Raw genomic sequence first — 26,003 nt, 5'->3', positions numbered from 1 at the left:
TCACTTAATAGGTCTTCCCTGCTCATTTCGCTCCTTTCGTTTCCCTTCCTTTGATTTCTTTCTGAGATGGCGAGTTCCTCCGAACCCGCTGTTAACATTTCGGGCCCCTGGTACCTGACCATGGAGAGCCGATTCGATGAGGAGCATGCCCAGCGCCTTATTCGGACATACGGGCTTCCTGATGACCACGAAATAATTATAGCCGGCCCGACCGACCGTCCAAATGACCCGCCGATCGGCTCCATTTGTTTCTTTTTAGACCAATTCCAGGGCGGCCTTAGATTTCCTACCCATCCATTTATTCTGGAGGTTTGTAATTACTTCCGCATCCCGCTCGGCCAGCTTGTGCCGAATTCCTTTAGGTTGCTGAGCGGGATGGTCGTCCTCTTTAAGTTGCACAGTATTCCTCTTGACCCTAAGATATTCCATTTCTTCTTCTACCCCAAACAATCCGAGCCGGGCACTTTTATCTTCCAAAGTAGAATAGGCTTTAAATTTTTTGATAACATGCCGACCTCCAACAAACACTGGAAGGAGTTTTTCTTCTTCATCCGACTTCCCGATCGGCCAGCCTTCCGCACCCAATGGCAGACCGCCGTGCCGACCCAACCGGAGCTTGGCAAGTTCAGAAGTAATCCAGCCTATCTTCATGCGGCGAACTGGTTGTCCGGCCAGCGATACAAGATCCACCAGTTGCTCTTGAAGGGGGTGCTATATATTTTCGGATTATCTCCCATTCGGGCGAATCTCCCCTTCCGCATGAGTAAGGACTCTTTACTCTCTTAGTCTTTTTTGTCTAACTGATTTTAATTTCTTTCACTGCAGCTGATGTCATGTGGCGATCCAAGGCTACCGCTCACTTGAAATTGAAGTCTGTAGAAATTGAAGCGGCCACCAAAAAGGAGCTCGCCGAGCGGGGTTTAATCCCTAGCCGCCCGACAGATGCAGGAGAGGGAGGGGCACAGTCCGCTCCTGAAACAGAAGCTGCCTCATCCGCTTCAGCTTAGGTTGAGGCGGAAATTGATCCTGTTTCCTCGGCTCCCGCCGAGCTGGGTGTTCCCCAGGTTGGAGATCCACCTTTGGAGGTTCGGCGGAAACGTCGAAGAGACCCCCGCCTTCCGTCAGCCCAAGAGGGGGAACCACAGGCGCCGATCGGCGTAACTTCGCCCGACCGCACGCCATCCCGGATCGGGACCCCTATGGCTTCGCCTGCCGCACAGTCTTCTGGCTCTCCTCCCCGACCTCGCCGCCGCTTACGTCGGTTGGGCGAAACTTCCACCATAGGGGAGTCCTCGCATCAGGCGGCCGCGACTGAAGAAGCGCCGTCCGACCACCCTACCATCAAGACTACCCTCCGATTCCCATCGGAGGAATATTTACTGTCTGCCGACCGGCCATCGAGCCCCGTTCACGAAATAACCCTGACTGGTCCGCTCGCCAAACTCTTCGAGGACGCCCAGATTCAGGTGGCCCTTATGACACCCAAGCAGCTCGGCGATAACAATATGCAGCAGGCCACTCAGGTAAACCCCTCTTCATTCCCGTGTTATGCTATTGTTTGATTCCTGACATTATTATTTCCCTTACAGCGCTGGGCTGAGCAAATTGCCACTAGCCATCGGCTAGCCGAGTTGGAGGGTCTTCTGGAAAAACTCCAAGTGTCGGACGGTCCCACGGCCGAGCGGGAGAAACAAGCTCTTGAGGCCGAACAGAAGAAGGCTGCCGACCTGGCTGCTGAGGTAGCTCGGCTAGAGGACTTGGTGAAGAAGCGTGACAAAGATGTGAAGCGCGCCGGTAGCCGGAAGAGGCAGGCGATCGCTGACCTGGACAGAATGAAAGTAGATGTCCATGCGCTAAATCAGCGAACTAAGGATCTGGAGGCCCAGCTGAACGCCGAACGGGAGGTCCGTTCGGCTGAATGCACAAAGGCTGAAGCAAACTTGAAGGCCCTCCAAGATTCCTTAACTTCCAGGCGCTCAAAATATAAGGAGCCGAGTCGCCTAGCCGTAGCGCGCCAAGAATACATCCACTCAGAGCGATTTGGTGAAAAGTTTGGTGGCAACGTCTCCTCAACCTTCCTCGAGGCGGTCAAGGTCACCACGGCGTACTTCAAGAAGGGGGGGCATCTTCCTGCTGACCTGAGCATTCCTCCTCCCGAACTGGCGGCCATGATCGACGACATCCCGGACACCTTTTTTAATTTTGAGGATCCGGAGTGATGTGGGTTATTTCAAGCACTTTTTGTACTTCCTCCGCTCGGCGGATGTGAGATTTTTGTACGTGCCGTTCGGCATAATTTTTCTTCTAATGAAACGATGCCCCTTTTCCTGTCTTCCTACTCATTGTCCATAATATTCTTCTGTTTGCTTAACATTAATGCTTGTAAAATTTTCGCCAGTCGTGCTCTTAAACTTTCTCCTTCACGCGTCCGATCGGCTTGGCTCATTGCATAAAGTGCGAGTGAGCAGACCTACTCGTTCTGCACGTATCCTGCTTGCGTGAAGTCAACAAACGCCGAGTGTCGAAGGACCAACCCCCCTTCGGGCCTGAATGCTTTAATATTTATAGTTTCCGCAATTTCTTACTCCGATATTCGTTCTTCCGCTTGGTATATTTATAGCCGATCGGCGCGGCTCTCGATTTTTAACGACGGTGCTCGTCGGCTTTCCGCTCGGATTATTTATAGACGCCGGCCCGTCTCTCGATTTTTAACGACGGGGCTCGTCGGCTTTCCGCTCGGATTATTTATAGACGTCGGCCCGTCTCTCGATTTTTAACGACGGGGCTCGTCGGCTTCCCAGTGAGATTATAACGCCCGCCTCGATTTTTAACGACGGGCTGGCTCGGATATTTATAGCCGACGGCTCGATGCTCGCCGATTTTTCGCGCGGATATTTATAGCCGGTCGGCGGCTCTCGATTTTTAACGACGGTGCTCGCCGACTTTCCGCTCGGATTATTTATAGACGCCCGCCTCTCGATTTTTAACGACGGCTCGTCGATATTTATAGCCGGCCGCTCGATTTTAACCCGGTGCTTTCCGCCGGATTATTTATAGACGCCGCCTCTCGATTTTTAACGACGGCTCGCCGGATATTTATGGCGCGGCTCTCGATTTTAACGACGGTGCTCGCCTCCGCTCGGATTATTTATAGACGCCTGCCCGTCTCTCGATTTTTAACGACGGGGCGGATATTTATAGCCGGTCGCACGGCTCTCGATTTTAACGACGGTGCTCGCCGGCTTTCCGCTCGGATTATTTGCCGGCCCGCCTCTCGATTTTTAACGACGGGCCTCGTCGGCACGGATATTTATAGCCGGTCGGCGTAATGTCTGGGCTAGACGGCTTTAGGGCTAACTCCTTACTGTGTCGAGCGACCTTGGCCTTCCGTTTCGCAGAGGACACCCTGTGCTATCATCCTTCTACTTCCTGCATCGCAAGTGCATAGGCGACCGAGGAGCATATACAGTTACATTTAGCGCACCTTTCACCCAGTGTGGAGAACGTATTCTTGGCCGAACGGCTCAGGGTCTGCTTCGTCGAGCATTTTTGCTAAGATAATTTACCGCCGTCCGAACGGTACAGGGCCTTCGACCCACGATAACGTCTCATTTTCGCTTTTTTGACTCTTCATTTCTGCATTTCAAGCATTCAGTCGAAAAATGAAGTACACCGAGTGATTTACAGTGATACACCTTTCATCCCGCCCGGTAAGGCTGGAGGTGGTTCGCGCTCCACGGTCTATCTAGCTGCCGACCGTCCTTGTCTTCCAAATAATACGCGCCCGAGCGGAGCTTTTCGATGACTCTGAAGGGACCGGCCCATGGAGCTTCAAGCTTGCCGACGTCGCCGACCGGTTTGACTTTCTTCGGAATGATCTGGGAATGACGCGCCGGTTGTAAGTTTGCTTCATCCGCTGGCGGTATGCCATCAGCCGAACGGCTGCCTTCGCCCTCTCCTCTTCTACCAACTCCAGCTTCATGTTTCTTCGTTCGGCGTTGTCATCATCGTAGCTCTGGATCCGGATTGAATCAACGCCGACTTCGACTGGAATGACGGCCTCACCGCCATATACCAAATGGAACGGTGTGACTCCTGTCCCTTCTTTTGGCGTCGTTCGGATGGCCCACAAGACGCTCGGCACTTCATCTGGCCAGCTTCCCCCCAAATGGTCGAGCCGAGCATGCAGAATACGGAGAATTTCCCTGTTGGCGACTTCAGCCTGACCGTTGCTCTGAGGATAGGCCACAGACGTGAAATGTTGCTCAATGCCGTAGCTCCTGCACCACTCTTCTAACATTTTCCCTGTGAACTGCCGCCCGTTGTCGGACACTAGTCGGCGGGGGATGCCGAACCGACAAATGATGTGTTGCCAGATGAATTTTTTAACCATTTGTTCAGTAATCTTTGCGAGCGGCTCGGCCTCCACCCACTTGGAGAAGTAGTCTACCGCCACTAGTAAGAATTTCCTCTGCCCGGTCGCCATCGGAAATGGACCCACAATATCCATTCCCCATTGATCAAACGGACATGAGATGGTTGATGCCTTCATCTCCTCTGCCGGTCGGTGGATGAAGTTATGATACTTCTGGCATGAAAGGCATGTAGATACTGTCCGAGCGGCATCTGCTTGTAAAGTTGGCCAAAAGTATCCGGCCAAGAGGATCTTTTTGGCCAGCGAGCGCCCGCCCGGATGTCCCCCGCATGATCCTTGATGTACTTCCTGGAGGATGTAAGCGGAGTCTTCCGAGCTTACACATTTCAGCAAAGGACGCGAAAAAGCTTTCTTGTAAAGCTGATCCCCGATGAGTGTAAACCGATCGGCTCTTCTTCTGAGGAGCCGGGCTGCATATTCCTCAGATGGTGTGGTGCCCGAACGGAGGAATTCTATAATAGGTGTCCTCCAGTCACTTGGAAACGTGAGGCCTTGCATCCGGTCGACATGCGCTACCAGCAGTATTTTTTCAATTGGTTGCTGAAGGGCGACTGGCGTTATCGAGCTCGCGAGCTTGGCTAACTCATCGGCCGCCTGGTTCTCCGTTCGGGGAATCTTCTGAATAAGCACTTCTCGGAAAGCAGCTTTGAGTTTTTCAAAGGCCTCAGCATAGAGTTTGAGCCAAAGCTTGATTTCAAAGGTGCCGAGAGCCGAGCGCCAACCGTGAATCCGAATAGTGTCACCCGACCGGCTCCCACATGTCGTGCCGCAGTCCGGCTATAAGGGCCTCATACTCTGCCTCATTGTTAGTAGCTTTGTAATCCAGCCGGACGGATAGGTGCATCTTTTCTTCCTGAGGTGAGAGTAGTACTATTCCGATCCCACTTCCGAGCCGAGTGGAGGATCCATCCACATATATTCTCCACATAGCTTCCGCTCAGGCCTTTGCACTTCGGTCACAAAATCAGCCAAGGATTGGGCTTTAATCGCCGAGCGGGTCTGATATTGGATGTCAAACTCACTTAATTATGTCCGTCCGGACGCTCGATTCAATAGCACTCTTCCGAGTGGACTGCTCGTCCGGACAATGATGGTGTGAGCCAAGAAATATGGTCGAAGCGACGAGCGGCTAGAACCAAAGCAAAGGCCAACTTCTCGAGCCCGGTGTAACGAGACTCAGCATCTTTTAAAATGTGGCTCAGAAAATACACCGGCTGCTCTTCGCGTTCGCCCTCACAAGTGCTGAGCCTGACGATAGATACATATAAAGTGACTCACCCCCGCCAGCATAGGCGGAGAATTTAGATATGTTTTCAACTCTTCAAATGCTCGGTCACACTCTTCATCCCACTGGAACTTAGTAGCCTCATGGATCTTGAAGAATGGAGAGCTCGGTTAGTCGATTGGGAGATGAATCTGACAATGCCGTCAACCGTTGTACCTCCCTTGTGTTTCTAGGAGGAAGCATGTTTTGCAGAGCTTTCACCTTGCTGGGGTTGGCTTCAATTCCCCGCTCGGTCACTATATATCCCAAGAAATGCCCTCCTTTTGCTCCGAACATGCACTTCTGGGGATTCAGCTTGACTCCATATCTGCGCAGCGTTCGGAAGGTTTCTTCCATGTCCTTGCAGAGATCTACCGCTCGGACGGATTTAATAAGAATATCGTCTACATAAACTTCCTTCCGATCTGCTCCCTAAATACTTTGTTTATCAAGCGTTGATAGGTGGCCGACATTCTTCAATCCGAACGGCATCACTTTGTAGCAATAAGTGTCATTAAGCTTACTTTTCTTGATCTTCAGGCGCGGCACTTGATGATATCCTTGGTAGGCGTCAAGCATGCAACAGCCGACCGTAGAGTCCACCACCTGATCTATCCGGGGCAGATAAAATCCTTGGGACATGCTTTGTTCAAGTCCCAAAAGTCGATGCAAACTCTCCACTTGCCGCCGGCTTGAGACCAATACTACGTTGGCCCACCGGAACCGCACCTCGCGACGTGGCCCTTCAAGTTTTTCTACTCCGCCGGATGATGTCATTCTGCTCGGCACTGAAATCTCTTTTCTCTGCTTTATCGGTAGAGCGTCCGGTCGGACATGTAACTCATGCTGCGCTATGCGAAATTCTGGGCAATTCATGTGTTGACCAGACGAAGACATCGTGATTTCGTTGGAGGCATTGGATCAGCTTCTCCTTCTGTTCTTCCTCCAGATCCGAGGCGATAAAAGTCGTGGCCTCCGATCGGGTTGGATGGATCTGAACTTCCTCCTTTTCATCATAAATTAAAGCAGGAGGTTTCTCGGTTATGACGTGTACCTCGATTCGGGGCGCCTTCCGAGCGGAGCAAGCTTCTGCCCGAATCATCTCTATATAGCACCGCCGAGCTGCTAGCTGATCTCCAGGCACTTCTCCTACTTGGTCCTCCACCGGGAACTTTATCTTCTGGTGGAAGGTTGAGACAACCGCTCGGAATTCGCCGAGCGCCGGTCGTCCCAAAATGACGTTGTAGGATGACGGAGAGTCGACCACCACGAAGTTTATTGTCCTGGTCCTCCTGAGCGGCTCTTCTCCCAGCGAGGTGGCTAGCCGGATCTGCCCGACCGGCTGAACTTCGTTGCCCGTAAACCCGTAGAGCGGGGTCGTCATGGGCAACAGCTCGATCAATTTGCGACCGATCGAACGCCTTCTGAATATGATGTTGACCGAGCTCCTGTGTCAACAAATATGCGTGAATGGTGTAATTTGCTATTACCGCTTTAATGAGCAGCGTCGTCATGGGGCACTTCTACTCCTTCAAAATCTTGGGCCCGAAAGTAATTTCCGGTCCACTTGCCCGCTCTTGGCTGCAGCCGACTGCAGTCGTCTAGCATACGGCTCGGTTGGAGTCTCCTCCGGTCGGCCCTCCAGCAATAACGCTGATCTCCCGGGAAGTATTGCTTGTTTTCCTCCTCCCGAGCGGACGGTCGGGATCGTTCTCTGACGCCCGCGATTCTCCCGTCCTTGGGATCGATGCGCGATCGGGCGTCGGTGATGTCGCCGGTGCGGGTCCGGCCACTTCATAGGTCCTTTGTCTTCGTCGATGGGAGGAGACCGTCGTTCGGCTCTCTGGGAATGAGATTAGTCACGAAGGGAAGACTTGACAATCCCTCGTGTTGTGCGTATCCGACTGGTGGAAGGAGCAGAACAGAGGGGTCCACTTCTTCTTCGGTTTGGGCCGAGCGGCAGCCACCTCTTGTACATGTGATCTGGCGTGGGGGGATCGAATTGCTTCGGCCCTCGGTCCTCTAGGTGGCTGCTGAGCGGCGTGCTGTTTCCGCTCGGCCTGAACAGGTGCACGCTCGGCTAGAGTTTCCTTTTTCCGAGCGGCTTGCGCTTCTTCCACGTTTATGTATTCGTTGGCCCGATGCAACATGTGATCATAATCTCGGGGCGGCTTTCGGATGAGCGACCGGAAGAAGTCACCATCTACCAGGCCTTGTGTGAAGGCGTTCATCATCGTCTCCGATGTGGCCGTTGGGATGTCCATTGCCACTTGGTTGAATCGTTGGATGTAAGCCCGAAGCGATTCCTTTGGATCTTGCTTGATGGCGAACAGGCTGACACTTGTCTTCTGATAACGCCGACTGCTAGCAAAGTGGTGGAGGAAGGTCGTTCGGAAATCCTTGAAGCTTGTGATAGATCCGTCCGGCAACCTCCGGAACCACCGTTGAGCCGATCCCGAGAGTGTGGTAAGAAAGACGCGGCATTTCACTCCATCGGTGTATTGATGGAGCGTGGCCGTGTTATCAAACTTACCCAGATGATCATCCGGGTCCGTTGTTCCGTTGTACTCGCCGATCGTCGGAGGCACGTAGTGCTTGGGCAGAGGGTCTCATAGAATAGCCTCCGAAAATTGACGGTTGGCCCGCTCGGGAGATGAGTCCGCCCGGGGAGCCTTACCTTTTCTGTCATCCCGCCTTGGTATTTCGTCCGAAGAAGAACCTCTATCTCTTCGAGCTGGTGCGGCTTCAGGGGTGCGAAATAAGGCCCGGTGAAATGCGACGGTAGCTGGAGGTGCTTCCGCTCGGCCACCAGACGCAGATGTCGCTTGTTGCTCCTGTCGTTCGGCCGCTGTTTTCTGTTTTTGTTCAACAAGTTTGGCGGCCCTTATCTCGACCAGAGCGTCGAGCTCTTCCCTCGAAAGCGTCACCGTGTTTTGTCGTCCAGCCTCGTCCATTGTTACCGATCGGATGCAGGAGTGTTCCCACAGACGGCGCCAATTTGATCCTGTCCGAACCGGGAATCAGTGGACGCTGGGCACGTGGCGCTTCCTGCTAGATCCTTGAATGCTCCGGTGAACCTGCAACGAAACCGATCCGGGAGGGGTGTCCCGGCGACGGCCCTCCGATGCTCAAGTCAGGCGAGGAATAACAAAAAGGTGGCTTCAAGATGAAGATTTTTCATACCTCCAGTGGAGAAATGGAAGCCTTATATAGATCTCTCAAAGAAGCCTGGGCGTGCCAATCAAAGCAACCACCTGCCTTTGACCATGCCCAGGTATGGGTCTGTCAGAAGGGCCATGTCTAAATATGGATCTATCAGGGAGACGTCCATGAGACCATACTGCTACTGTATCAGCCTCTCCATGATGTGACGGCAAGATCGTGCGATCTTGTGTACGGCCTAATCATTAGACATGCTTCGGCTGACATCTCATATCCTGAGTCGAGCGCATAGGCCGCTCGACCCCCTTTATACCCTCGCCCCTATTTTGGCCGAACGGACAACCCCCTCGGCCCTTGGCCCCTGCCGATCGGACTCCCGCTCGGCCCTTCGGTCTTCCTGCCTGGGCGTCGAAAACATGAGCCCATGGATGGGTTTATCTATAGCTCCGTTCGGACCTACCCATCCGCTCGGCTCGGCCATCCACCGCACAGCCTTTCATCGGTTCTCAGGCTGAGACCCTTCTTACTGCCGGATCAGGTTGAAATTGAATATTTTTAGCAATGATTTTGTATCAAATGCTATTATTAACCGTTTTTATTATTCTAACTTTCTATTACTCTAATATTTTAGAATTGATATTTAAACTACATTTATTATCTAGTTTTAGTGTTGAATTATATAAATCACTCTTAATAATACAACTATTAAAAGAAATCTTAAAATTTGTATTATCAAATATGACTACTAATCATTTATATTGCTCTAATTTGTAGGAACAATTTTTAAACCGCTCATATTGAATACTTTTATCAACATATAGTGTAAATGGTTGCTACAAAACGTCAATGGCTCATTGTTCTAGGATTGATTTTATTGTCGATTTATATAAACCGGTCCTGTTAATATAACTATAAAGAATAATTTTGAAACTACTCATATTAAATAATTTAACGGTGGTTATGTGTAAAATACTATTGTAAAATATTTTTATTATTTTAATTTGTAGGAACAATTTACAAACGACTTTTGAATACTCTTAACTATGATTTGTATAAACTGCTATCATAAAATGACTCTATTACTCTATTTTTAAGATTTATTTTAAAATTATATCTATTACATAGTTTTAGTTAAATCATTTCTCTTAATATAATTATTAGGTGACTCATATTGAATATTTTTAATAATAATAATAATAAAAGGAGGAAAAAATTGAAGATCCATTGAGGAACCACATCGCAAGATGAGGAAGAACATCCTTTAAAATTTAGGTTACAAGAAATATCTATTTTTCATTGTATACATCAACTTTTCTATAATTTACCTCATCTTTACTTTTTTAAAATATTTTTTTCTCTCCTTTTTAATATCTATTTTTCATTATCTAATTTATTTTTTTTATTTTTTCTTTCTCCTAAATTAAATAATATTTTAATATTTTAAAAAATAATTGTATTCTATAAATTTTAAAAAATATTATTTATAAAGTCTAAATTCAGAAATAGACATGTAAAAAAAATTTAAATAAAATATAAAATTTTTAGAAAAGTTGATAGGGCTAACGTCAGTAGGACAGCTTCGCTGCTTCACGTGCAGTGGAGAGAGATGGAAGATTGGCCGGTTTTGCACATCGCCCCCTGTTTTATTTTATAATTACCAAACCTAAACAGGCTTTTTGAGTGGATAGTCTTTCGATTCAGCCTTCGTATGGCCCAGATAGAAGCAGCAGAGAACAGAGTGAAACAGAGAGAATATGAGCGCCACGAAGATGCTCGCTTTGGGAATTCCCAGCCCCCAGCGCGATGCATTTCGCCTCCTCCCTCGTCCATCGTTCGCTTCTTGTAAGCATGCCGCCGTGCGCCTTGCTCCTCTCGCTACCTGTTCTTGCTCTGGTGCCCTCTTCCCCTCCACCACCACACCGCACACTGATGGCGACGGCCTCGGCAGCAGCAGCAGCAGAAGGAAACTACGGCGGAGATACCGCCGTATACTTCTTCGAAGTAAGATTTCGCTACCCTTGTACTCTGTACACTTTAGATTGAGGTGCTTTGTTGATTGTCGTGTTGTTGCTTATCCTGTGTTTGCCAAAATGCCTAGCTAGTTTGTACTTGAAAATGCCGCCTTGTGACATGTCTGTTCCTTTTGTTTTTTCTTTCGTTTTTTTCCTCTCAAATTTTATAATTTATGGATGATGAACTTTTGCTATGGTTCTGTTGGTGACCGTTCGTATTCTTTTTTAATTTTGTATCTCGATTTTCCTTATCCTCGAATGTAAAATTTTCTCTTTGTTCTAAGTTAAGATGGTAGCTTTTTGACAATTATGTGTAGGGATTATAATTCTTTTGATCACATTTTCCTTCCCCACGGTGGCTACCTGTTTCTTGTTGGTATCATATTGAAACAATTTCAATTTCATTTAATGAAAGATAAAGTTGCATTTGGTCTTATTTGAAATAGAGATACGATGAAACAATTAACATATATAATTGGAGGAAGTAAGTAAAATTAGAGAAAATGTATCCAGTGGCAAGCCTAAATTAACAGTTCTAAGGCAAGGAATCTCAAATCCACATAGTATGGAAGTGTTACCTCTATTCCTGACTCGTTGGTATGGAAGTCTGCTATAGATCCTTGCAATGTTGAACAACCAAATAATATAATCATGAAGATATGGAAGAAGGAAGGATAGAGTTGTATCCTGCTTAAAAGTAGTATCCTTTATTCAAAATTTAAATAAAATTAAAATCTGAACTATGTTTTTAATCTTGAGTTTTTAAAATGAAAACCCCAACATGTCCATTATTCTGTATATTGTTTCGTTGTTTTTTCAATTATGATTATCATGAATAGTGCTTTAAAGTTTGTCATGTATGATGGATTAGCTAGTTAATGTGGAATGTTGAACCAAAATCTGAAACCACAGATTGTGTGGCAACTAATTCAGTCACTGACAATTTGGAGAAGCAAAGTGAAGTTGAAGTTGCAAATGGGTACACTATGACACAGTTCTGTGACAAAATGATCGAGTTCTTTATGCACGAGAAACCACAAACAAAGGATTGGAGGAAAATCTTGGTGTTTAGGGATGATTGGAAGAAGTACAGGGTGAACTTCTTTGACCGATGTCAAGTACGTGTAGATACTGAAAATGACCCAGTAATGAAGCAGAAGTTGATATCATTTGCCAGGAAAATGAAGAAGGTAAACACCCCTCTTGTCCTCTCTACTTGATATTTTTATTGTTTGCTATTAAGCTCTATGCAAATGTTGCACTTTTTTCAGTCATGATGCTAAATGAGTCAGTTTAAAATAACTGTGCAAGAATGAAATTAAGTTGCAACTATTGGTAAATTAATTTAATGTGTTTGTGTTCTTCGAAGATGTTTGATTTCCTTCTGATTGATTTTCACATTGACCACAGATAGATCACGAAGTAGATAATCATATGGAACTTCTCAAGGAGATTCAAGAAAATCCTCTGGACATTAATGCTATTGTTGCACAGAGGAGAAACGAATTCACCAGTGACTTCTTTCATCATCTCAATATACTACAAGAATCCCTTGACAGCCTGGAGGATCGGGATGGTAATTAGATTTACATGCTAAATAATGTTTCACATCTAGTTAGTCAACCTCCAAAAGGCTCCATAAATGTGGTTTTTGGTACCTTATCTACTGTTAAATGGAAGTTTTTCCCTGGTACTATGGGATTTAATGGGATGCACCATGATTGGTTCTCTTGTTTGATGGGTTGATGAAACTTAAATTCCCATATGGAGTGGTATTATGAATCCCATGTAGGAGATGAGATTGATAACTTTCACAGACAGTGTTCTCTCGTATTCTGTTGATTATTAGCTTTCAAGGTAATAGAACCCATCTCTATTCCGTTGTCTCCATATTGCATCAAGCAGTTCATAATTCTTGCAATTCTAATGGGTGTGTCAAGGGGATACTTTATTATTGAGGTTTTGTAAGCAGTCTCATTGCATCGATTCAGTGACTTCTAGGTGAGTTGGTGGATGTATTATAAAACTGATAGCCTGATATTGTTTGTATGTTTGACATCTAATTGATTTCAACTAGACTTTGGTATATCATCTTGCAATTACTGTCAATGACCTTTTGTGATGTATGTTGTTTTCCTTCTGAAATTGGATCTTAAGAAATGCCTATTACGAATGTTTCTTATGCAGGAATAGCTAGACTTGGAGCTAAATGCTTGTCTGCTGTAAGTGCATACGACAACACAATTGAAAACTCAGAGATACTGGAAACAGCACAATCAAGGTTCAATGATATTCTAAATTCCCCTTCCTTGGACGAAGCATGTGAAAAGATTAAGAGCCTTGCTAAGGCAAATGAACTGGACTCATCCTTGATTCTTCTGATAAATAGAACTTGGGCAGCAGCAAAAAACTCTCCCACAATCAGGAACGAGGTGAGACTAGGAAATTTTGCGAGGTTTAGGTGTTATTCGCATATATAGCCAAAAAAAACACTATGAATTTATTTTGCTGTCTGGTAACAGCCAAAGAAACAGGAAAAAAAAATGCTAAAGATAAGCTTATTATCCTTTCATCTTTGTTATTTGGTTGTAGATGATATCGGGATGAGAGTATTTGTTCATCATTGCAGGTTAAAGACATTATGCATCACATATATATGGCAACAAAAAAAAGCATCAAAAGTATTGCGCCCCATGAGATTAAGTTATTGAAGTATTTGTTGAACATTACTGATCCTGAAGAGCGATTTTTGGTACTTGCCACTGCTTTCTCTCCTGGAGATGAACGCGATGTCAAAGATACTGATGTTATATACACGTAAGTAATTGTCTTCTTGCTTCCCACCCGATGTAAAATCTCACACGATTAGCTTGTAGTCAGATCCTTAATTTAATTTGTCATATAACCTGAAATTCAACTTTCCTTGATGTCTTCTTTGTTTCTCAGAACTCCCAAGGAGCTGCACAAATGGATTAAGATAATGCTCGATGCCTATCATTTAAATAAAGAGGAAACAGACTTGATGGAAGCAAGGAAAATGAGTGATCCAGTGGTAATCCAACGACTTTTCGTTCTGAAGGAAACAATTGAGGTAGAATACTTGGGGCAACCTTCTGATAAGCAAGACCAAGAATCCGACTAAAACACGCGTACATATCAAGACAGCGAGTGAGTCCCAATATGATCTTACATGTTTAGAATATGAACTTCCCTGAATCAAAACAACAGGGATGGTGTCCAATCATAATGCTGACTAAAGATCATCATTGACATTGGATTGGAAGGTTAGAATGCTTAGCAGTTTCAGATTTTCGAGCACGTGCAATACGATTTAAAAGATGATTGTGTGTATCCCTTTTGCTGTTGACTTTGTGAGATCCTTAGAGGTGGTTCTTGTGAAGCATGCTTATACTCTTTTTCTCCTTTTTCTTGCAAGATCTTTAAGAATGCTAATTGTAGTTTTTTAAGATCCTAACCGACCATTTGACTGACCGGCTAAAGGAATGCCTAGTTAATCTTATTTAACTCTGAATATTTGAAGGAAAATAATGAAAATTGATGAAATTGATTTCTATTAGCTTGCAATGTTTTGAAAAAGATATGTATGATAGTTAAAGACAAACTGACCGATTCAATGGATTCAATCCACAGGAATATCTTACTCGCCTTATTTGACTCTAGAAATTTTAGAAAAAAAAATAATAGAAGCTGATGATAGTAGACCAATTCTGGTCAATCTGAACTGTTTGACTTGTTCTTTTTAGAACGTTTATATTTATTATTTTGAGTTCCAAATCTAGTTGAAATGTGAAACTGATCTCCAATTCCCACATGAATTCTATTTTTAATAAGATTAAAAAAAACTTAATAATGGCATAAATCATTTTAAATGGCTAAACTAATAAATAAAGACTGATTCTAAACAAGTTTTAGGTGTTTTGATTCATTTTCTTCCAAGTCTTTGATTTGATTTCTTCAAGTTTTTTTTTCCATTAATGAGAGTTTTAGGTGCTAATTAACATTGTTGTTGAATTAAAGCACCAAGTGACGTTTACTTGTGAATCCAAGTTCTGACTTGTTCCCATCAACAATCAGTGGGCGTTGACCAGATAATGCCGTCCACCTGATATTTTCTTTTTGTTAGATTTCAGAGTTATAAGTTATTTTGATGGTATTTGAATTTTGGAACAATTATGAGTATTTATCGATTTACTTTATTCATATAAGTATTTAAACTACCAGTAATTGTAATTAACAAGAGTAACTTACAATATAATTATTTATATTATATTATATTTTAGATTTTAAATTACAAATTAATTTATATTTTAATTTAGGAAGAACTTAAAAGAAGAAACTTATGATTGAATGTGCCTCGTCAACACCAAACACGATCACATCAAAATAATTGTTAGTTCGTCGGCATTGAGAAATGGAAGCGCGTGGGACATGCTGTGGATTACTGCGTTGTCCATGGCCCTTTATTAATTTTTTTTTTCAATATTATATATTTAACATTATTAATATTTCATTATAATTATTTATTTAGGATTCTTTAAATTCTTTCCAACCCATAACACTATATTTAATATAAATTTCACATCAAAATAATATAATTTTAACATCAAATACTATTAGTATTTCAGCTCTAATTCACTCATACCATATCACGCTCAAAAAAAAAATATTCTTTAAAATATTCTATTTGTCTTATTATAATTTAATTATATTTGATTTTATTAATTATATAATAAAATTAAATTTTTCTCGTGATGTGAATAGTGCAACATCAAAAATTGTATTGTACTATTCATCACATCATGTTTGGTGTGATATTTAGTATATGGATTGGAGTATTTTTTATATTAATTTTATATTAAATTTGTATTTTGATGGTGGATTGGAGATGCCCTTATTAAAGATTTGCGTATTATTATTTTTTTTTTCAAAAATTTAGTCAAAGTTTAAATAAATATTCCAGAATGAAAAATCTATTATGTTGACTGTTAAACGGGGAATTGCTTGGTTCAAATTGACTTGATAGTCCACTTATGATATTATTCACCACTGGACTAGTTGCATCAGAAACTTAAATACTTAGATTTTTAAAAAACAAATTGTACCATTGAGGTTAAAAGAGCATTTATTAATGTTTTTTCATTTCAAAAATATTTTTATAGTATATTATACTAATTTTGATAAACCATTATCATATTAAATATTCTTATTTTAATTTAATTAAAATTGATTTAAAATGCCTAAACTAAAATTATTTGTACCATTTTTATTAGAATTATTTAGCTAAAACTGTTAAATATTTAATAATTTTAGTTAAAATATTTATTTTTAAATGAAAAATAGGATGAAACTTAGATGAGTATTATTTTATAAAAGTTAAAGCAATATTCTAATATCAAAAATATCTTTATTACAGTATTATAGCTACCACAAACATGTTAAAACTAAAAATAAAAATTAAATGATACTCCAAATTATATAAATCATGACATTTGTTTTTTTTTTAAAAAAAAACACTCAATCAACTATTTTATCTCCAGAATACTCCTCTTTCTTACGTCCAACATTATTGTATTATATAAATAATTTACAAAAAAAGATAAAATTTATCATGTGATGATCTTTCATGACTACTTCATATATTAAAAGAGAGTAAATCAGATATCGAGTTAAGCTCTCATGTAAGAGGATATTTCCATAGCTTTTGTCGAGATTATATCATTACTTAATTTTATAAATCTATCATATGATTATCAATTCGGCTGCCTCCTAAGGTACTTTCAATATTATTATAACAACTACGATTAGTTGCTGTGATTATTTTAAAATAATTTTAATTAATTTAAAATAATTTAGATGAAGTTTAAATAATTCCGATATAATTAGTAAAGATTATTTTAATACAATTATTTATAAATTAATATTTATGTTTCAAAATTTTAAGGTTTAAGATTTAAATTTAACTATGAAGTAATTTAACTAGATGTTCTACCGTGACACCATGACCCCGGAGACATTAATGCTCCTAAAGTAGCACACTATTTAGATTTACTATTGATACTCTTGAACTAACATAAATTCTAAATTTATATTGATGCTTCTAAAGAAGCACAATTTTAATTCTATATATATTGATACTCCTTAAAAAGTATAACTTTTAATTCTATGTTGATTCTCCTGAAATATCATGACAAAACTTATGTTCCAAACTCACATTTTATAGAGAAAAAATTATTGATCAAGATTTTTTAGAAAAAAAAAAATCTTCACTTTTAATTCATCGAATGTGCTCCCATAGCATCAATATTGTGTGGGTGGATTTAAAAAATATTCTGAGCTTATCCCTTGTCTACTAGTTGCTAAATAAAATAATGTGCTACTCATGAAAAATCATCAATTATGTCTAACTGGATCTACATCCTTTCATGAAGAAAATGGAACATCATTCCCCAAAGTGAATGCTAACTCATCTCAAAACTATAAAATTAGGATAAGTCATGGGCATGGCCAAAGGAAAAATTATTAGTAACACAATGGTAAAATACTTAACAAACAACCAGTAGTGGAAATCTAACAATGAAGAAGTAAAAGGGAAAAACTAAAAGAATATAAAGATAAATGTTTTAAATGCGGGGTGGAGGAGCATTGGTCTCGTTCCTATCATATAGTAAGATATCTTATGGATCGATACCAAAATTCAATCAAAGAACAAGAAAAAATAGAGATAAATTTTGCTGATGATTATAATCTAGTTGACATAACTCATTTGAATATCTCTGATTTCTTTGTCTAGCTAGAAGATAATATTGATCATTTTATTGGTGAAATAATTGTATTTCCATTTTAGTATTTTTTTTTTACTTTTCAAGTTTACTTTTGATTTAAGTTATAGGTGAAATCTCTAGAAAGTATAGAATGATTGGTTTTCAGTTGAGTTATAATGTATTTTCTATTTTAAAATTTCATTTTCCTTTAAATTGTCAATGTGAGTTATTACTTTGGATCTTCATTTAATAAAATGTTTTATTTATAAATCTTGCAAAAAATTATATTGGAATTTAACTCTTTACTTATACATTTTTTAAGATTAATAATGAAATGTCAAGACGACTGTTATAACAATGTTTTGGAGTGCAAGGTATTTTTTGGAGTTAATTAACATTAGCTGAAAAATAATGTTATAACAATATCTGAGTGCATAAAAAATTATTGAAGGTCATGGAAAAGTAAATATCATTTTACAAAATGATACAATTCTATATATTGAAAATGTACTTTATGCTAGTAAATCTAGTAGAAATTTGCTTAGTTTTAAAGATATCCATCAAAATGGATATCATATTGAAACATTAAATGAAAATAATATTGAATATCTTTGCATTATATCAATTATATCTAATTAGGAGCCGATAAAAGAAATGTTGTGTGCACTCCCTTTTGGAATACATTGATGAAAGTAATTGAGACAAATATAATAACAAACCAGAAGTTTATTGATAAATACAATTTCATATTATAGCACAACTGATTAGGTCATCCTGAGACAACAATCATGCGAAGAATAATAAATAATTCACATGGACATCCTTTAAAGAACCAGAAGATTATTTTGCATAACAATTTTTCATGTGTGACTTGTTCACAAGGCAAACTAATTATAAAATCTTCCCCACAAAGGTTGATGTTGAATCTTCAACCTTTCTGGAGAGGATTCATGGGGATATCTGTGGACCTATACACCCACCATGTGAACCATTTCGATATTTTATAGTATTGGTTGATGCTTCAACTAGATGGTCACATTGTTAGTTTGCTTTCATCTTGAAATATAGCCTCCGCTAAACTACTTAGACAAATTATTAAACTATAAGCTTAATTACTTGATTACTCAATCAAGGCAATTCGTCTTAATAATGATGTTGAATTTAAGTCACAAGCATTTGATGACTATTATATGTCAATCATAATTTCAGTTAAGCATTCAATTACCCATGTTCATAGACAAAATGAACTAGCAGAATCATTTATTAAACGGTTGCAACTAATTACTAGACCACTACTCATGAAAACAAAACTTCCATCTTTTATTTGGGGTTACGCAATACACGCTGCATTATTGATTCGTGTAACATCAACTAGTTATCACAAATATTCACTGTTACAACTTGCCTATGGTCAAAAACTTGATGTTTCTCACATTCGAGTATTTGGTTGTGTAGTACAGGTCCCTATTCCATCTACACAAAGAACCAAAATGAATCCACAGCATAGATTTAGGATTTATGTGGGACATGATTCACCATCCATTATTAGATATTTAGAGTCTTTGACATGTGACTTATTTATTGCAAGATTTGTAGATTGCCACTTCGATGAAACAAATTTTCCAGTGATGGGGGAAGAAAGTTGTATCCTGAAGAACAACGAAAATTTATTAGAATGAAAAGACATTATCTCATTTTGATCCCCACAACAATCAATATGAGCAAAAAGTGAAAAGCATCATTCACTTGCAAAGAATTGCAAATCAATTGCCTAATGCTTTTATTAATACAAAAAATGTGACAAAGTCATATATACAAGTAGAAAATACTCTAGTAAAAATTGATGTTCCTGTAGAACCATCAATTACTCTACCTACAAATATATTTAGAATACGTTAGAAGCGTGATCGACCAATTTGATCCAAAGACACTGTACCTCGGAAAAGAAAAGTACAAGAAAAAGAATAATTAAAAGTTCTAGAAGAAGCAATTCTAGATGATACAGTAAGAAAAATCATTGAACCAAATGTGGGTACTATTGTTCTTGAAGAATCATAATTATATGAAAATAATGATATTCAAATAAATTATTTGATGTCTCATAAAATATAGAATTGAAACAGTACAGCCATGGATGATATTTTCGCTCTAAATATAACTCTTGACATCATGCAAGGTTATGAAGATCCTGAACCACAATTGTCAAAGATTGTAAAGAAAGAAATGATTGGAAAAAATGGAATGTGACTATACAAACTGAACTAGAATCTCTAGAGAAACATAAAGTCTTACGGTTTGTAGTTAGAATTGTTGGTCCTGGTGCGACCGACTAGGGGGTGAATAGCTTGCAAGTTAGATTAGACAATTCTTTGGCTTTCTATCTTAGCAAAGACAAACACAAGTTAACTGAACAATAAATAATTAAACATAAAATAAAATAAGAAAGAGGCACAGAATTTTTACTTTGTTGTAACCGGAAAAGTTGTTAATCTAAGACAAGAATTAACTCACTAGTAGTTCTCCTTCGATGAAGGCAGAATAGCCTCTTACAGATGATGATAACACATAATTACAAAGCAGAATTAACGAGATGGAAGTACAGAGTTCGTAAATAAGTGTTGTATTGAATGAAGAGGATCATGACTCTATTTATAGCCCACTAATCGAAACAACCGTTTTAATGATGTGGCACTCTCGGGCGCCTGGACTCGATCTGGGTATCCCTAGCGGTGCAAATCTATCCGTTTCACAATGGCTCAGGGATAAAGTTTTTGTTGGAGTGTATACTGAAAGCCTAAGCTTTGTAAACATTCATTATGAATAAAGAATCACATTTGGTCAAATTGTCTACATTTTGTAGTTGTTCATTTAATTTATATTGTAGATAACATAGTATGTGGTGTCACATGCAGAAGATGATGTTATCAGTACCTTATAAATTATAAACAGTAGCTCACGACCAAAATGGAAAGGAACAAACCATTAGAAGGTCGTAGTGTAATTAGGTATTAGTTTATCTTGACTATATAATTACACTAGTACACTCAGAGTGTATTGAGTATGACCATTTGAGGTCGTTTCTTTTATACTGACTTTATAAAGGAACAAAGACCTCGGTTATTATGGAAGTGTGTACTCTTAATCCTAATATAATAACAAGCATATATATTTGATATTTATTTCTTTAATTTATCAATGGGTGAGATTTAGTTCGATGAATCAATAAGCCCGATAAGTTGGGAAATGATATCACTTATAGTGTGTGTTGTTGATTATAGAAGGAAACTGTGTCCTAGAGATACTAGGTTGATAATGTCCTCAAGAGGAGCTCATAAGGATTGTCATGTTAAACCCTGCAGGTGGACTTAGTCCGACATGATGATAAGGTTGAGTGGTACTACTCTTGGACTTAGATATTAATTAAATGAGTCGTCAGTAACTTACTTAATTAGTGGACATTCAATATCTTAAACCCAGGGAGACTCACACCCTCATAATAAGAAGGAGCCCAAAAATGTAATTTGGGATTGGTGCGGTAGTTCAATAATAGTTCTCTAGTGGAATGAATTATTATTGATAAAATTAAGTTGTGTGTTCGGGGCGAACACGGGATGCTTAATTTTATCGGGAGACCAAAACCAATTCCTCCTCTCGGTCCCTATCGTAGCCTCTTATTTATAGAGTACTATACCCACCTATACCCACCTTCTATACCCACCAATAGGGGGCCGGCCAAGCTAGCTTGGGAACCAAGCTAGGGCCGGCCTAGGTATAAAATTGGGTGGCCGGCCCTAGCTTGAACCCAAACTAGTGGGGGCCGACCAAATTAAATTAAAAAGGAATTTTAATTTTAATTTTTATTATGTGGAAGAAATAATTTATTAAAGAGAATTTAAATTAAAATATCTCTCTTATAAAAGATCTACAAAAGATTAAAGAAAGAGATTAGATCTCTTTCCTTATTTGTAGATTGGTGAGATATTTTATTTTCTCTTTAAAATTATTCACATGTTGATAAAATTAAAATTATAGAAATTTCCTTTTATCAACCATGAAGAGTTTTTTGAAGAGAAATTTTATTTTTTAAAAATTTCCGGAAACAAATTAGGAAGTTTTAATTGTTGATTGAAACTTGTCCAATTTGTTCTTCATGATGTGGCCGACCACTTGAATTCAATTGGGGAAATTTTATTTTATTTTTCTCAATTAAATCATGTCAAGGAAATTAAGGAAATTTTATTGTAATTAAATTTCCTAATTTGCCTAGGCCAAGGAATATAAAAGAAGGGGTGAGGGTGCCTTCAAGAGACACAACTTCTATTATTTTCTCTCCCTCTTTTGTTCCTTGGTGTGGCCGGCCATCCTTTCCTTCTCTTCCTCTTGTGGTGGCCAAACCCCTCTCTTCCCTTGGAGCTCTTGTGGTGGCCGGATACTACTTGGAGAAGAAGAAGAAGAATGAGAGGAAGCTAGCATCTCTTAGCTTGGTTGGTGTTTTGGTTTTCTTCCTTGGTGAAGCTTTTTCCTTTGTGGCCGAACCTAGCTAGGAGGAGAAGAAGGTGGTTGGTGGTTTCTCATCTCGGAAGATCGTTGCCCACACAACGTCCGAGGTTAGAAGAGGAATACGGTAGAAGATCAAGAGGTTTTTCTACAAGGTATAACTAGTAATTTTTCTTTCCGCATCATGCTAGTTATTTATGGAAATAATACCAAATACAAGAGGCTTACGTTCTAGAATTTCGAATATGTTTTTCGATGTTGTGTTCTTTTGGTTTTTCTTTTCCTTGTGATTTGATTGTTCTCTTCGGTTAACCTAAAGTTATTTTAGGAAATTAAATATTAGATTTCTATAAAAGGTTTTGTCTAGTCGGTGGTGGTTGCTCCCATATCCAAGAAGGCCATGTGCCTCGCCACGTCAGTACTGGGAACCAATTATGGAAATTAATATTTAATGGAATTAATAACTTAAGGAGACTTGGGTCGAACGTGTTAAGTTTCGCAGGAGATCCAAGTCAAAACCTAAAAGAACAAATAGATTAAGTTTTGGATCAAACGTGTTAAGTTCCGCAGGCGATCCAAAATTTAATTTAAAAGAACACATGGTAGCTAGGAAAAGGTTCAGACCTTTGTACAAAATTTTTGTACAGTGGAACCTATAGGTTTTCCGAGTAGCAACCAACAGTTTTATCCTTGCTTGGGCATTTGGACTTGGTCTGAGCGCCTGGAGTGTCACTAATGTGAACCCAAGACCTATCCATGCTGCAACGGCTTGGTGAGGTGCTCTGATCATGTCCAGACACTTGGATAAGTCATCTTTGTGTTGACTTGTTCGGCTTCTGCTTCGGTTACTTTGGGTGATTTCTTTGGCCATCCAAAGTTGAGCTCACCCGAATTCAACTTCGGCCTTCTCTCCTCAGGTAGTCTTCCGATTCGACTTCTCATCCCTTGGAAGCACGGTGCACATCCTTCTCACTCACTGACGTACTCTTCCGCAGCTTCTCATCCCTCAGTTGCATCGAACTCGTTGATTTACTTCTTGTGTCATCCTTTTCATCCGCTGCAGTTTCTGTTCGACTTTTTATGTTCCTAAGTCCTTGCACACTTATGTGATTTTGAGGATGTCCTAAAGCAATCGCCTTACAATTTTTACTAAATATAAATTCAATATTTGAGTGCATGTTATAGGTTTGATTGTTTTAAACTCATTTACTAAATATATGTAATATAATTCATAACATGAGAGAAATTGTGATTGAATCACAACTAGTGATTATCTTTACATGTGTAATTATAAACGTATTAGAATTTCCCTAGTCGTCGAATTAATGCATTCGGACATCATTACTTCAGTAAGACTAGCACGGGTTATACTCCTTGGTTCGCCAAGCAGCTATTTTCTCACTGGCTGGAGATATTGGGATGTCGAGAGTTAAACGTGGATGCTAGTTATGGTAACTAGTTCATTGGAGTGACTCGCTATAATACCTCATATGGTTATATATATATATAGATATGTCTGTGAAGCTCTTACTGCAGCTCGAGTGCAAGTTTCCTTTGACTTGAGGTATACAAGTCATCTTGGTCATAAAAACTTATACTTTGACATCTTAAACAAGCACCTCATTAAGGTGTGGACCTGGGATGATTGGATATAAGTCGTAATACATGAAGATGTTTGGATACCCATAGAGGATTCATCGTTCCTTGCGAGGAGACGTATACCCTATAGCCACTCATTAGGATTATTACTCAAAGTCTTTGGCCAATGCATCACATGTTAAGAGTACGAGACTCTTGTATACATGTACAAATAACTTGAATATGTAGAACAAGGAAGTATTACTTGGGCCAGGTGTGACATAGTCAGTTTAGTGGAGATAGACACATAAACCATGTCCTGAACCAAGTGGGTATAAGATGAGTGAAAGGAACAAGGCATGACTCACTGTAGCTGCCAAAGAGTTTAGAATTAGTTCGAAGATCAACTATGATTTTTCAGCTAATTGGGAATCATGATATACTACTAGGTGTCACTCACGATCATTTTATAATTAAATAGTTAATTATGGACGACCAAAATCAATCAGGAATTTATTGGGTCACACACACTACGAGTCTCTAAAAGACATAAAATAAGTTAAAGAATAGGATTCTTAGATTAAGAGATAAATGTTTGGTTAGACCATACATAAGATAAATATGGAAATATTTGTCATAATGGAAGTACGGATGAGTTACATCTCTTATGGTAGAGTTGGACCATATTTAATTTAAGCATGAATTAGTCATGAACCAACTTGGTTTAGTTGACAACTAAACCAAGGGGTTAATGAGCTAATTTTTAGTTAAGGAATAATAGGTTGGATTTAGGTTTTATAATCCAACTCATTAAAGAGGATTATATATATATATATATATATATATATATATATATATAATTGTGAGAGAAAAAAAAGTTTCATTATTTGGTTGATTAGGTTTTGGGAAGTCAAATCTACCTCTCCTCTCTCTCCCGCCGCCAACAACAAGGAGGATCCCCTCCTTGTTGTCGTGACCATCACAAGGGAGAAAAACTCTCCCTTGTGTGCTTCTCTTCTTCTTCTTCTTGATCCCTCTTCTTCACTCGTGGCTAGTAATTTCTGAAGGAGAGACTTGTACTCAAGGAGTTGTCTTGAGGAGTTCAGTGTGGATATGAATAGAGGCAAGGTTTGACAATGTCACTACAGTTGATGTCTTTCTCGTTACAGGTCATCCATAAGGTATATCTAGCGTAAATTTATTTCTCATAAAATTTTAATCATGCGATCATGTTTGACATGTTATATCCTTGTATGTGCGTGATGTATATGATGTAATAATTAAGAATTATTATTATTTTATTTTTTTACTGCATATGTTTACGAAACATGTTCTAGCACCTACATCGGGCGATATAAGACATCAAAAATGCATAGTCTAACTTAACCTAGTTGATCACATCAAAACTTACCTGGAGTACTTACACGAACAAAAGATATAATCTCAATAAGATATAAATGGGTGTTTGTATGAAAAAAGTGAAATTATGAGATACAAAGCCAAACTTGTAGCTTAAGGTTTCTCATAGAGACCTAAAATCAATTATGAGGAAACATATTCACCTGTGATGAATGCCACTACTGTCTGATTTTTGATTAGTTTGACTATATAGATGTGAGCATTGTATATCTAATGGTTCACTCGATAGTGATAAATATATAAAAATCTCTGAAGGATTCAAACCACTAGAAGAAAATGATGTAACCCCCAAGACCATATTCTCAATAAAGTTGTAAAAATTATTATATGGATTAAAGCAATCATGACACATATGGTACAATCATCTAAGTGAATACTTATTATAAGAAGGTTATACAAATAATGTTATTTGTCCGTGCATTTTTACAAAAAAAAGATGAAAGAAGGTTTTGCAATGTGGCAGTATATGCCGATGATGTAAATCTTATAGGGACTCCCGAAGAATTCAACAAGATTGCTTATTATTTAAAAAGTGAATTTGAGATAAAAGACTTAAGAAAGACAAAATTTAATCTTGGATTGTAAATTGAACATTTACTAGAAGGAATATTTGTTCATCAGTCCTCATACACAAAAAGATTATTAAAACACTTCTATATAGATAAAGTACATTCATTACCTTCACTAATGGTTGTTTGATCATTTGATACTAAGAAAGATTTTTTTTGTCCACTTGAAGATAGAGAAAACATCCTTGGTCAAGAAGTACCATATCTTAGTGCAATTGGTGCATTATATATCATACCTCACCAATTGTACTTGCCCAAATATTATATTTTCTATTAACTTTCTAG

General features: G+C 39.6%; 1 protein-coding gene across 1 annotated transcript; it reads left to right on the top strand.

The window, feature by feature from the left end:
* Nucleotides 1-10,550: 10,550 nt before the first annotated feature.
* LOC122047701 (uncharacterized protein At4g37920-like) lies at nucleotides 10,551-14,295 on the top strand. Its single transcript, XM_042609136.1, has 6 exons — nucleotides 10,551-10,862; nucleotides 11,786-12,063; nucleotides 12,284-12,449; nucleotides 13,061-13,305; nucleotides 13,503-13,690; nucleotides 13,820-14,295. Exons 1-6 carry the CDS (start codon nucleotides 10,616-10,618, stop codon nucleotides 14,013-14,015), a joined length of 1,320 nt encoding a protein of 439 aa, XP_042465070.1. The 5' UTR covers nucleotides 10,551-10,615; the 3' UTR covers nucleotides 14,016-14,295.
* The last annotated feature ends 11,708 nt before the right edge of the window (nucleotides 14,296-26,003 follow it).

Source organism: Zingiber officinale, chromosome 2B, assembly GCF_018446385.1.
Source record: "Zingiber officinale cultivar Zhangliang chromosome 2B, Zo_v1.1, whole genome shotgun sequence".
Taxonomy (NCBI): domain Eukaryota; kingdom Viridiplantae; phylum Streptophyta; class Magnoliopsida; order Zingiberales; family Zingiberaceae; genus Zingiber; species Zingiber officinale.
Note: the sequence above shows the minus strand (reverse complement) of the source record. Positions and strands in the feature narration are given on the sequence as shown.

Coding starts and splice junctions, on each gene's coding strand:
- LOC122047701 (XM_042609136.1), top strand. CDS start 10,616: ATGAGCGCCACGAAGATGCTCGCTTTGGGAATTCCCAGCCCCCAGCGC. Junction 12,450..13,060: donor CAGCCTGGAGGATCGGGATG/GTAATTAGATTT, acceptor TTTCTTATGCAG/GAATAGCTAGACTTGGAGCT. Junction 13,306..13,502: donor CTCCCACAATCAGGAACGAG/GTGAGACTAGGA, acceptor TCATCATTGCAG/GTTAAAGACATTATGCATCA.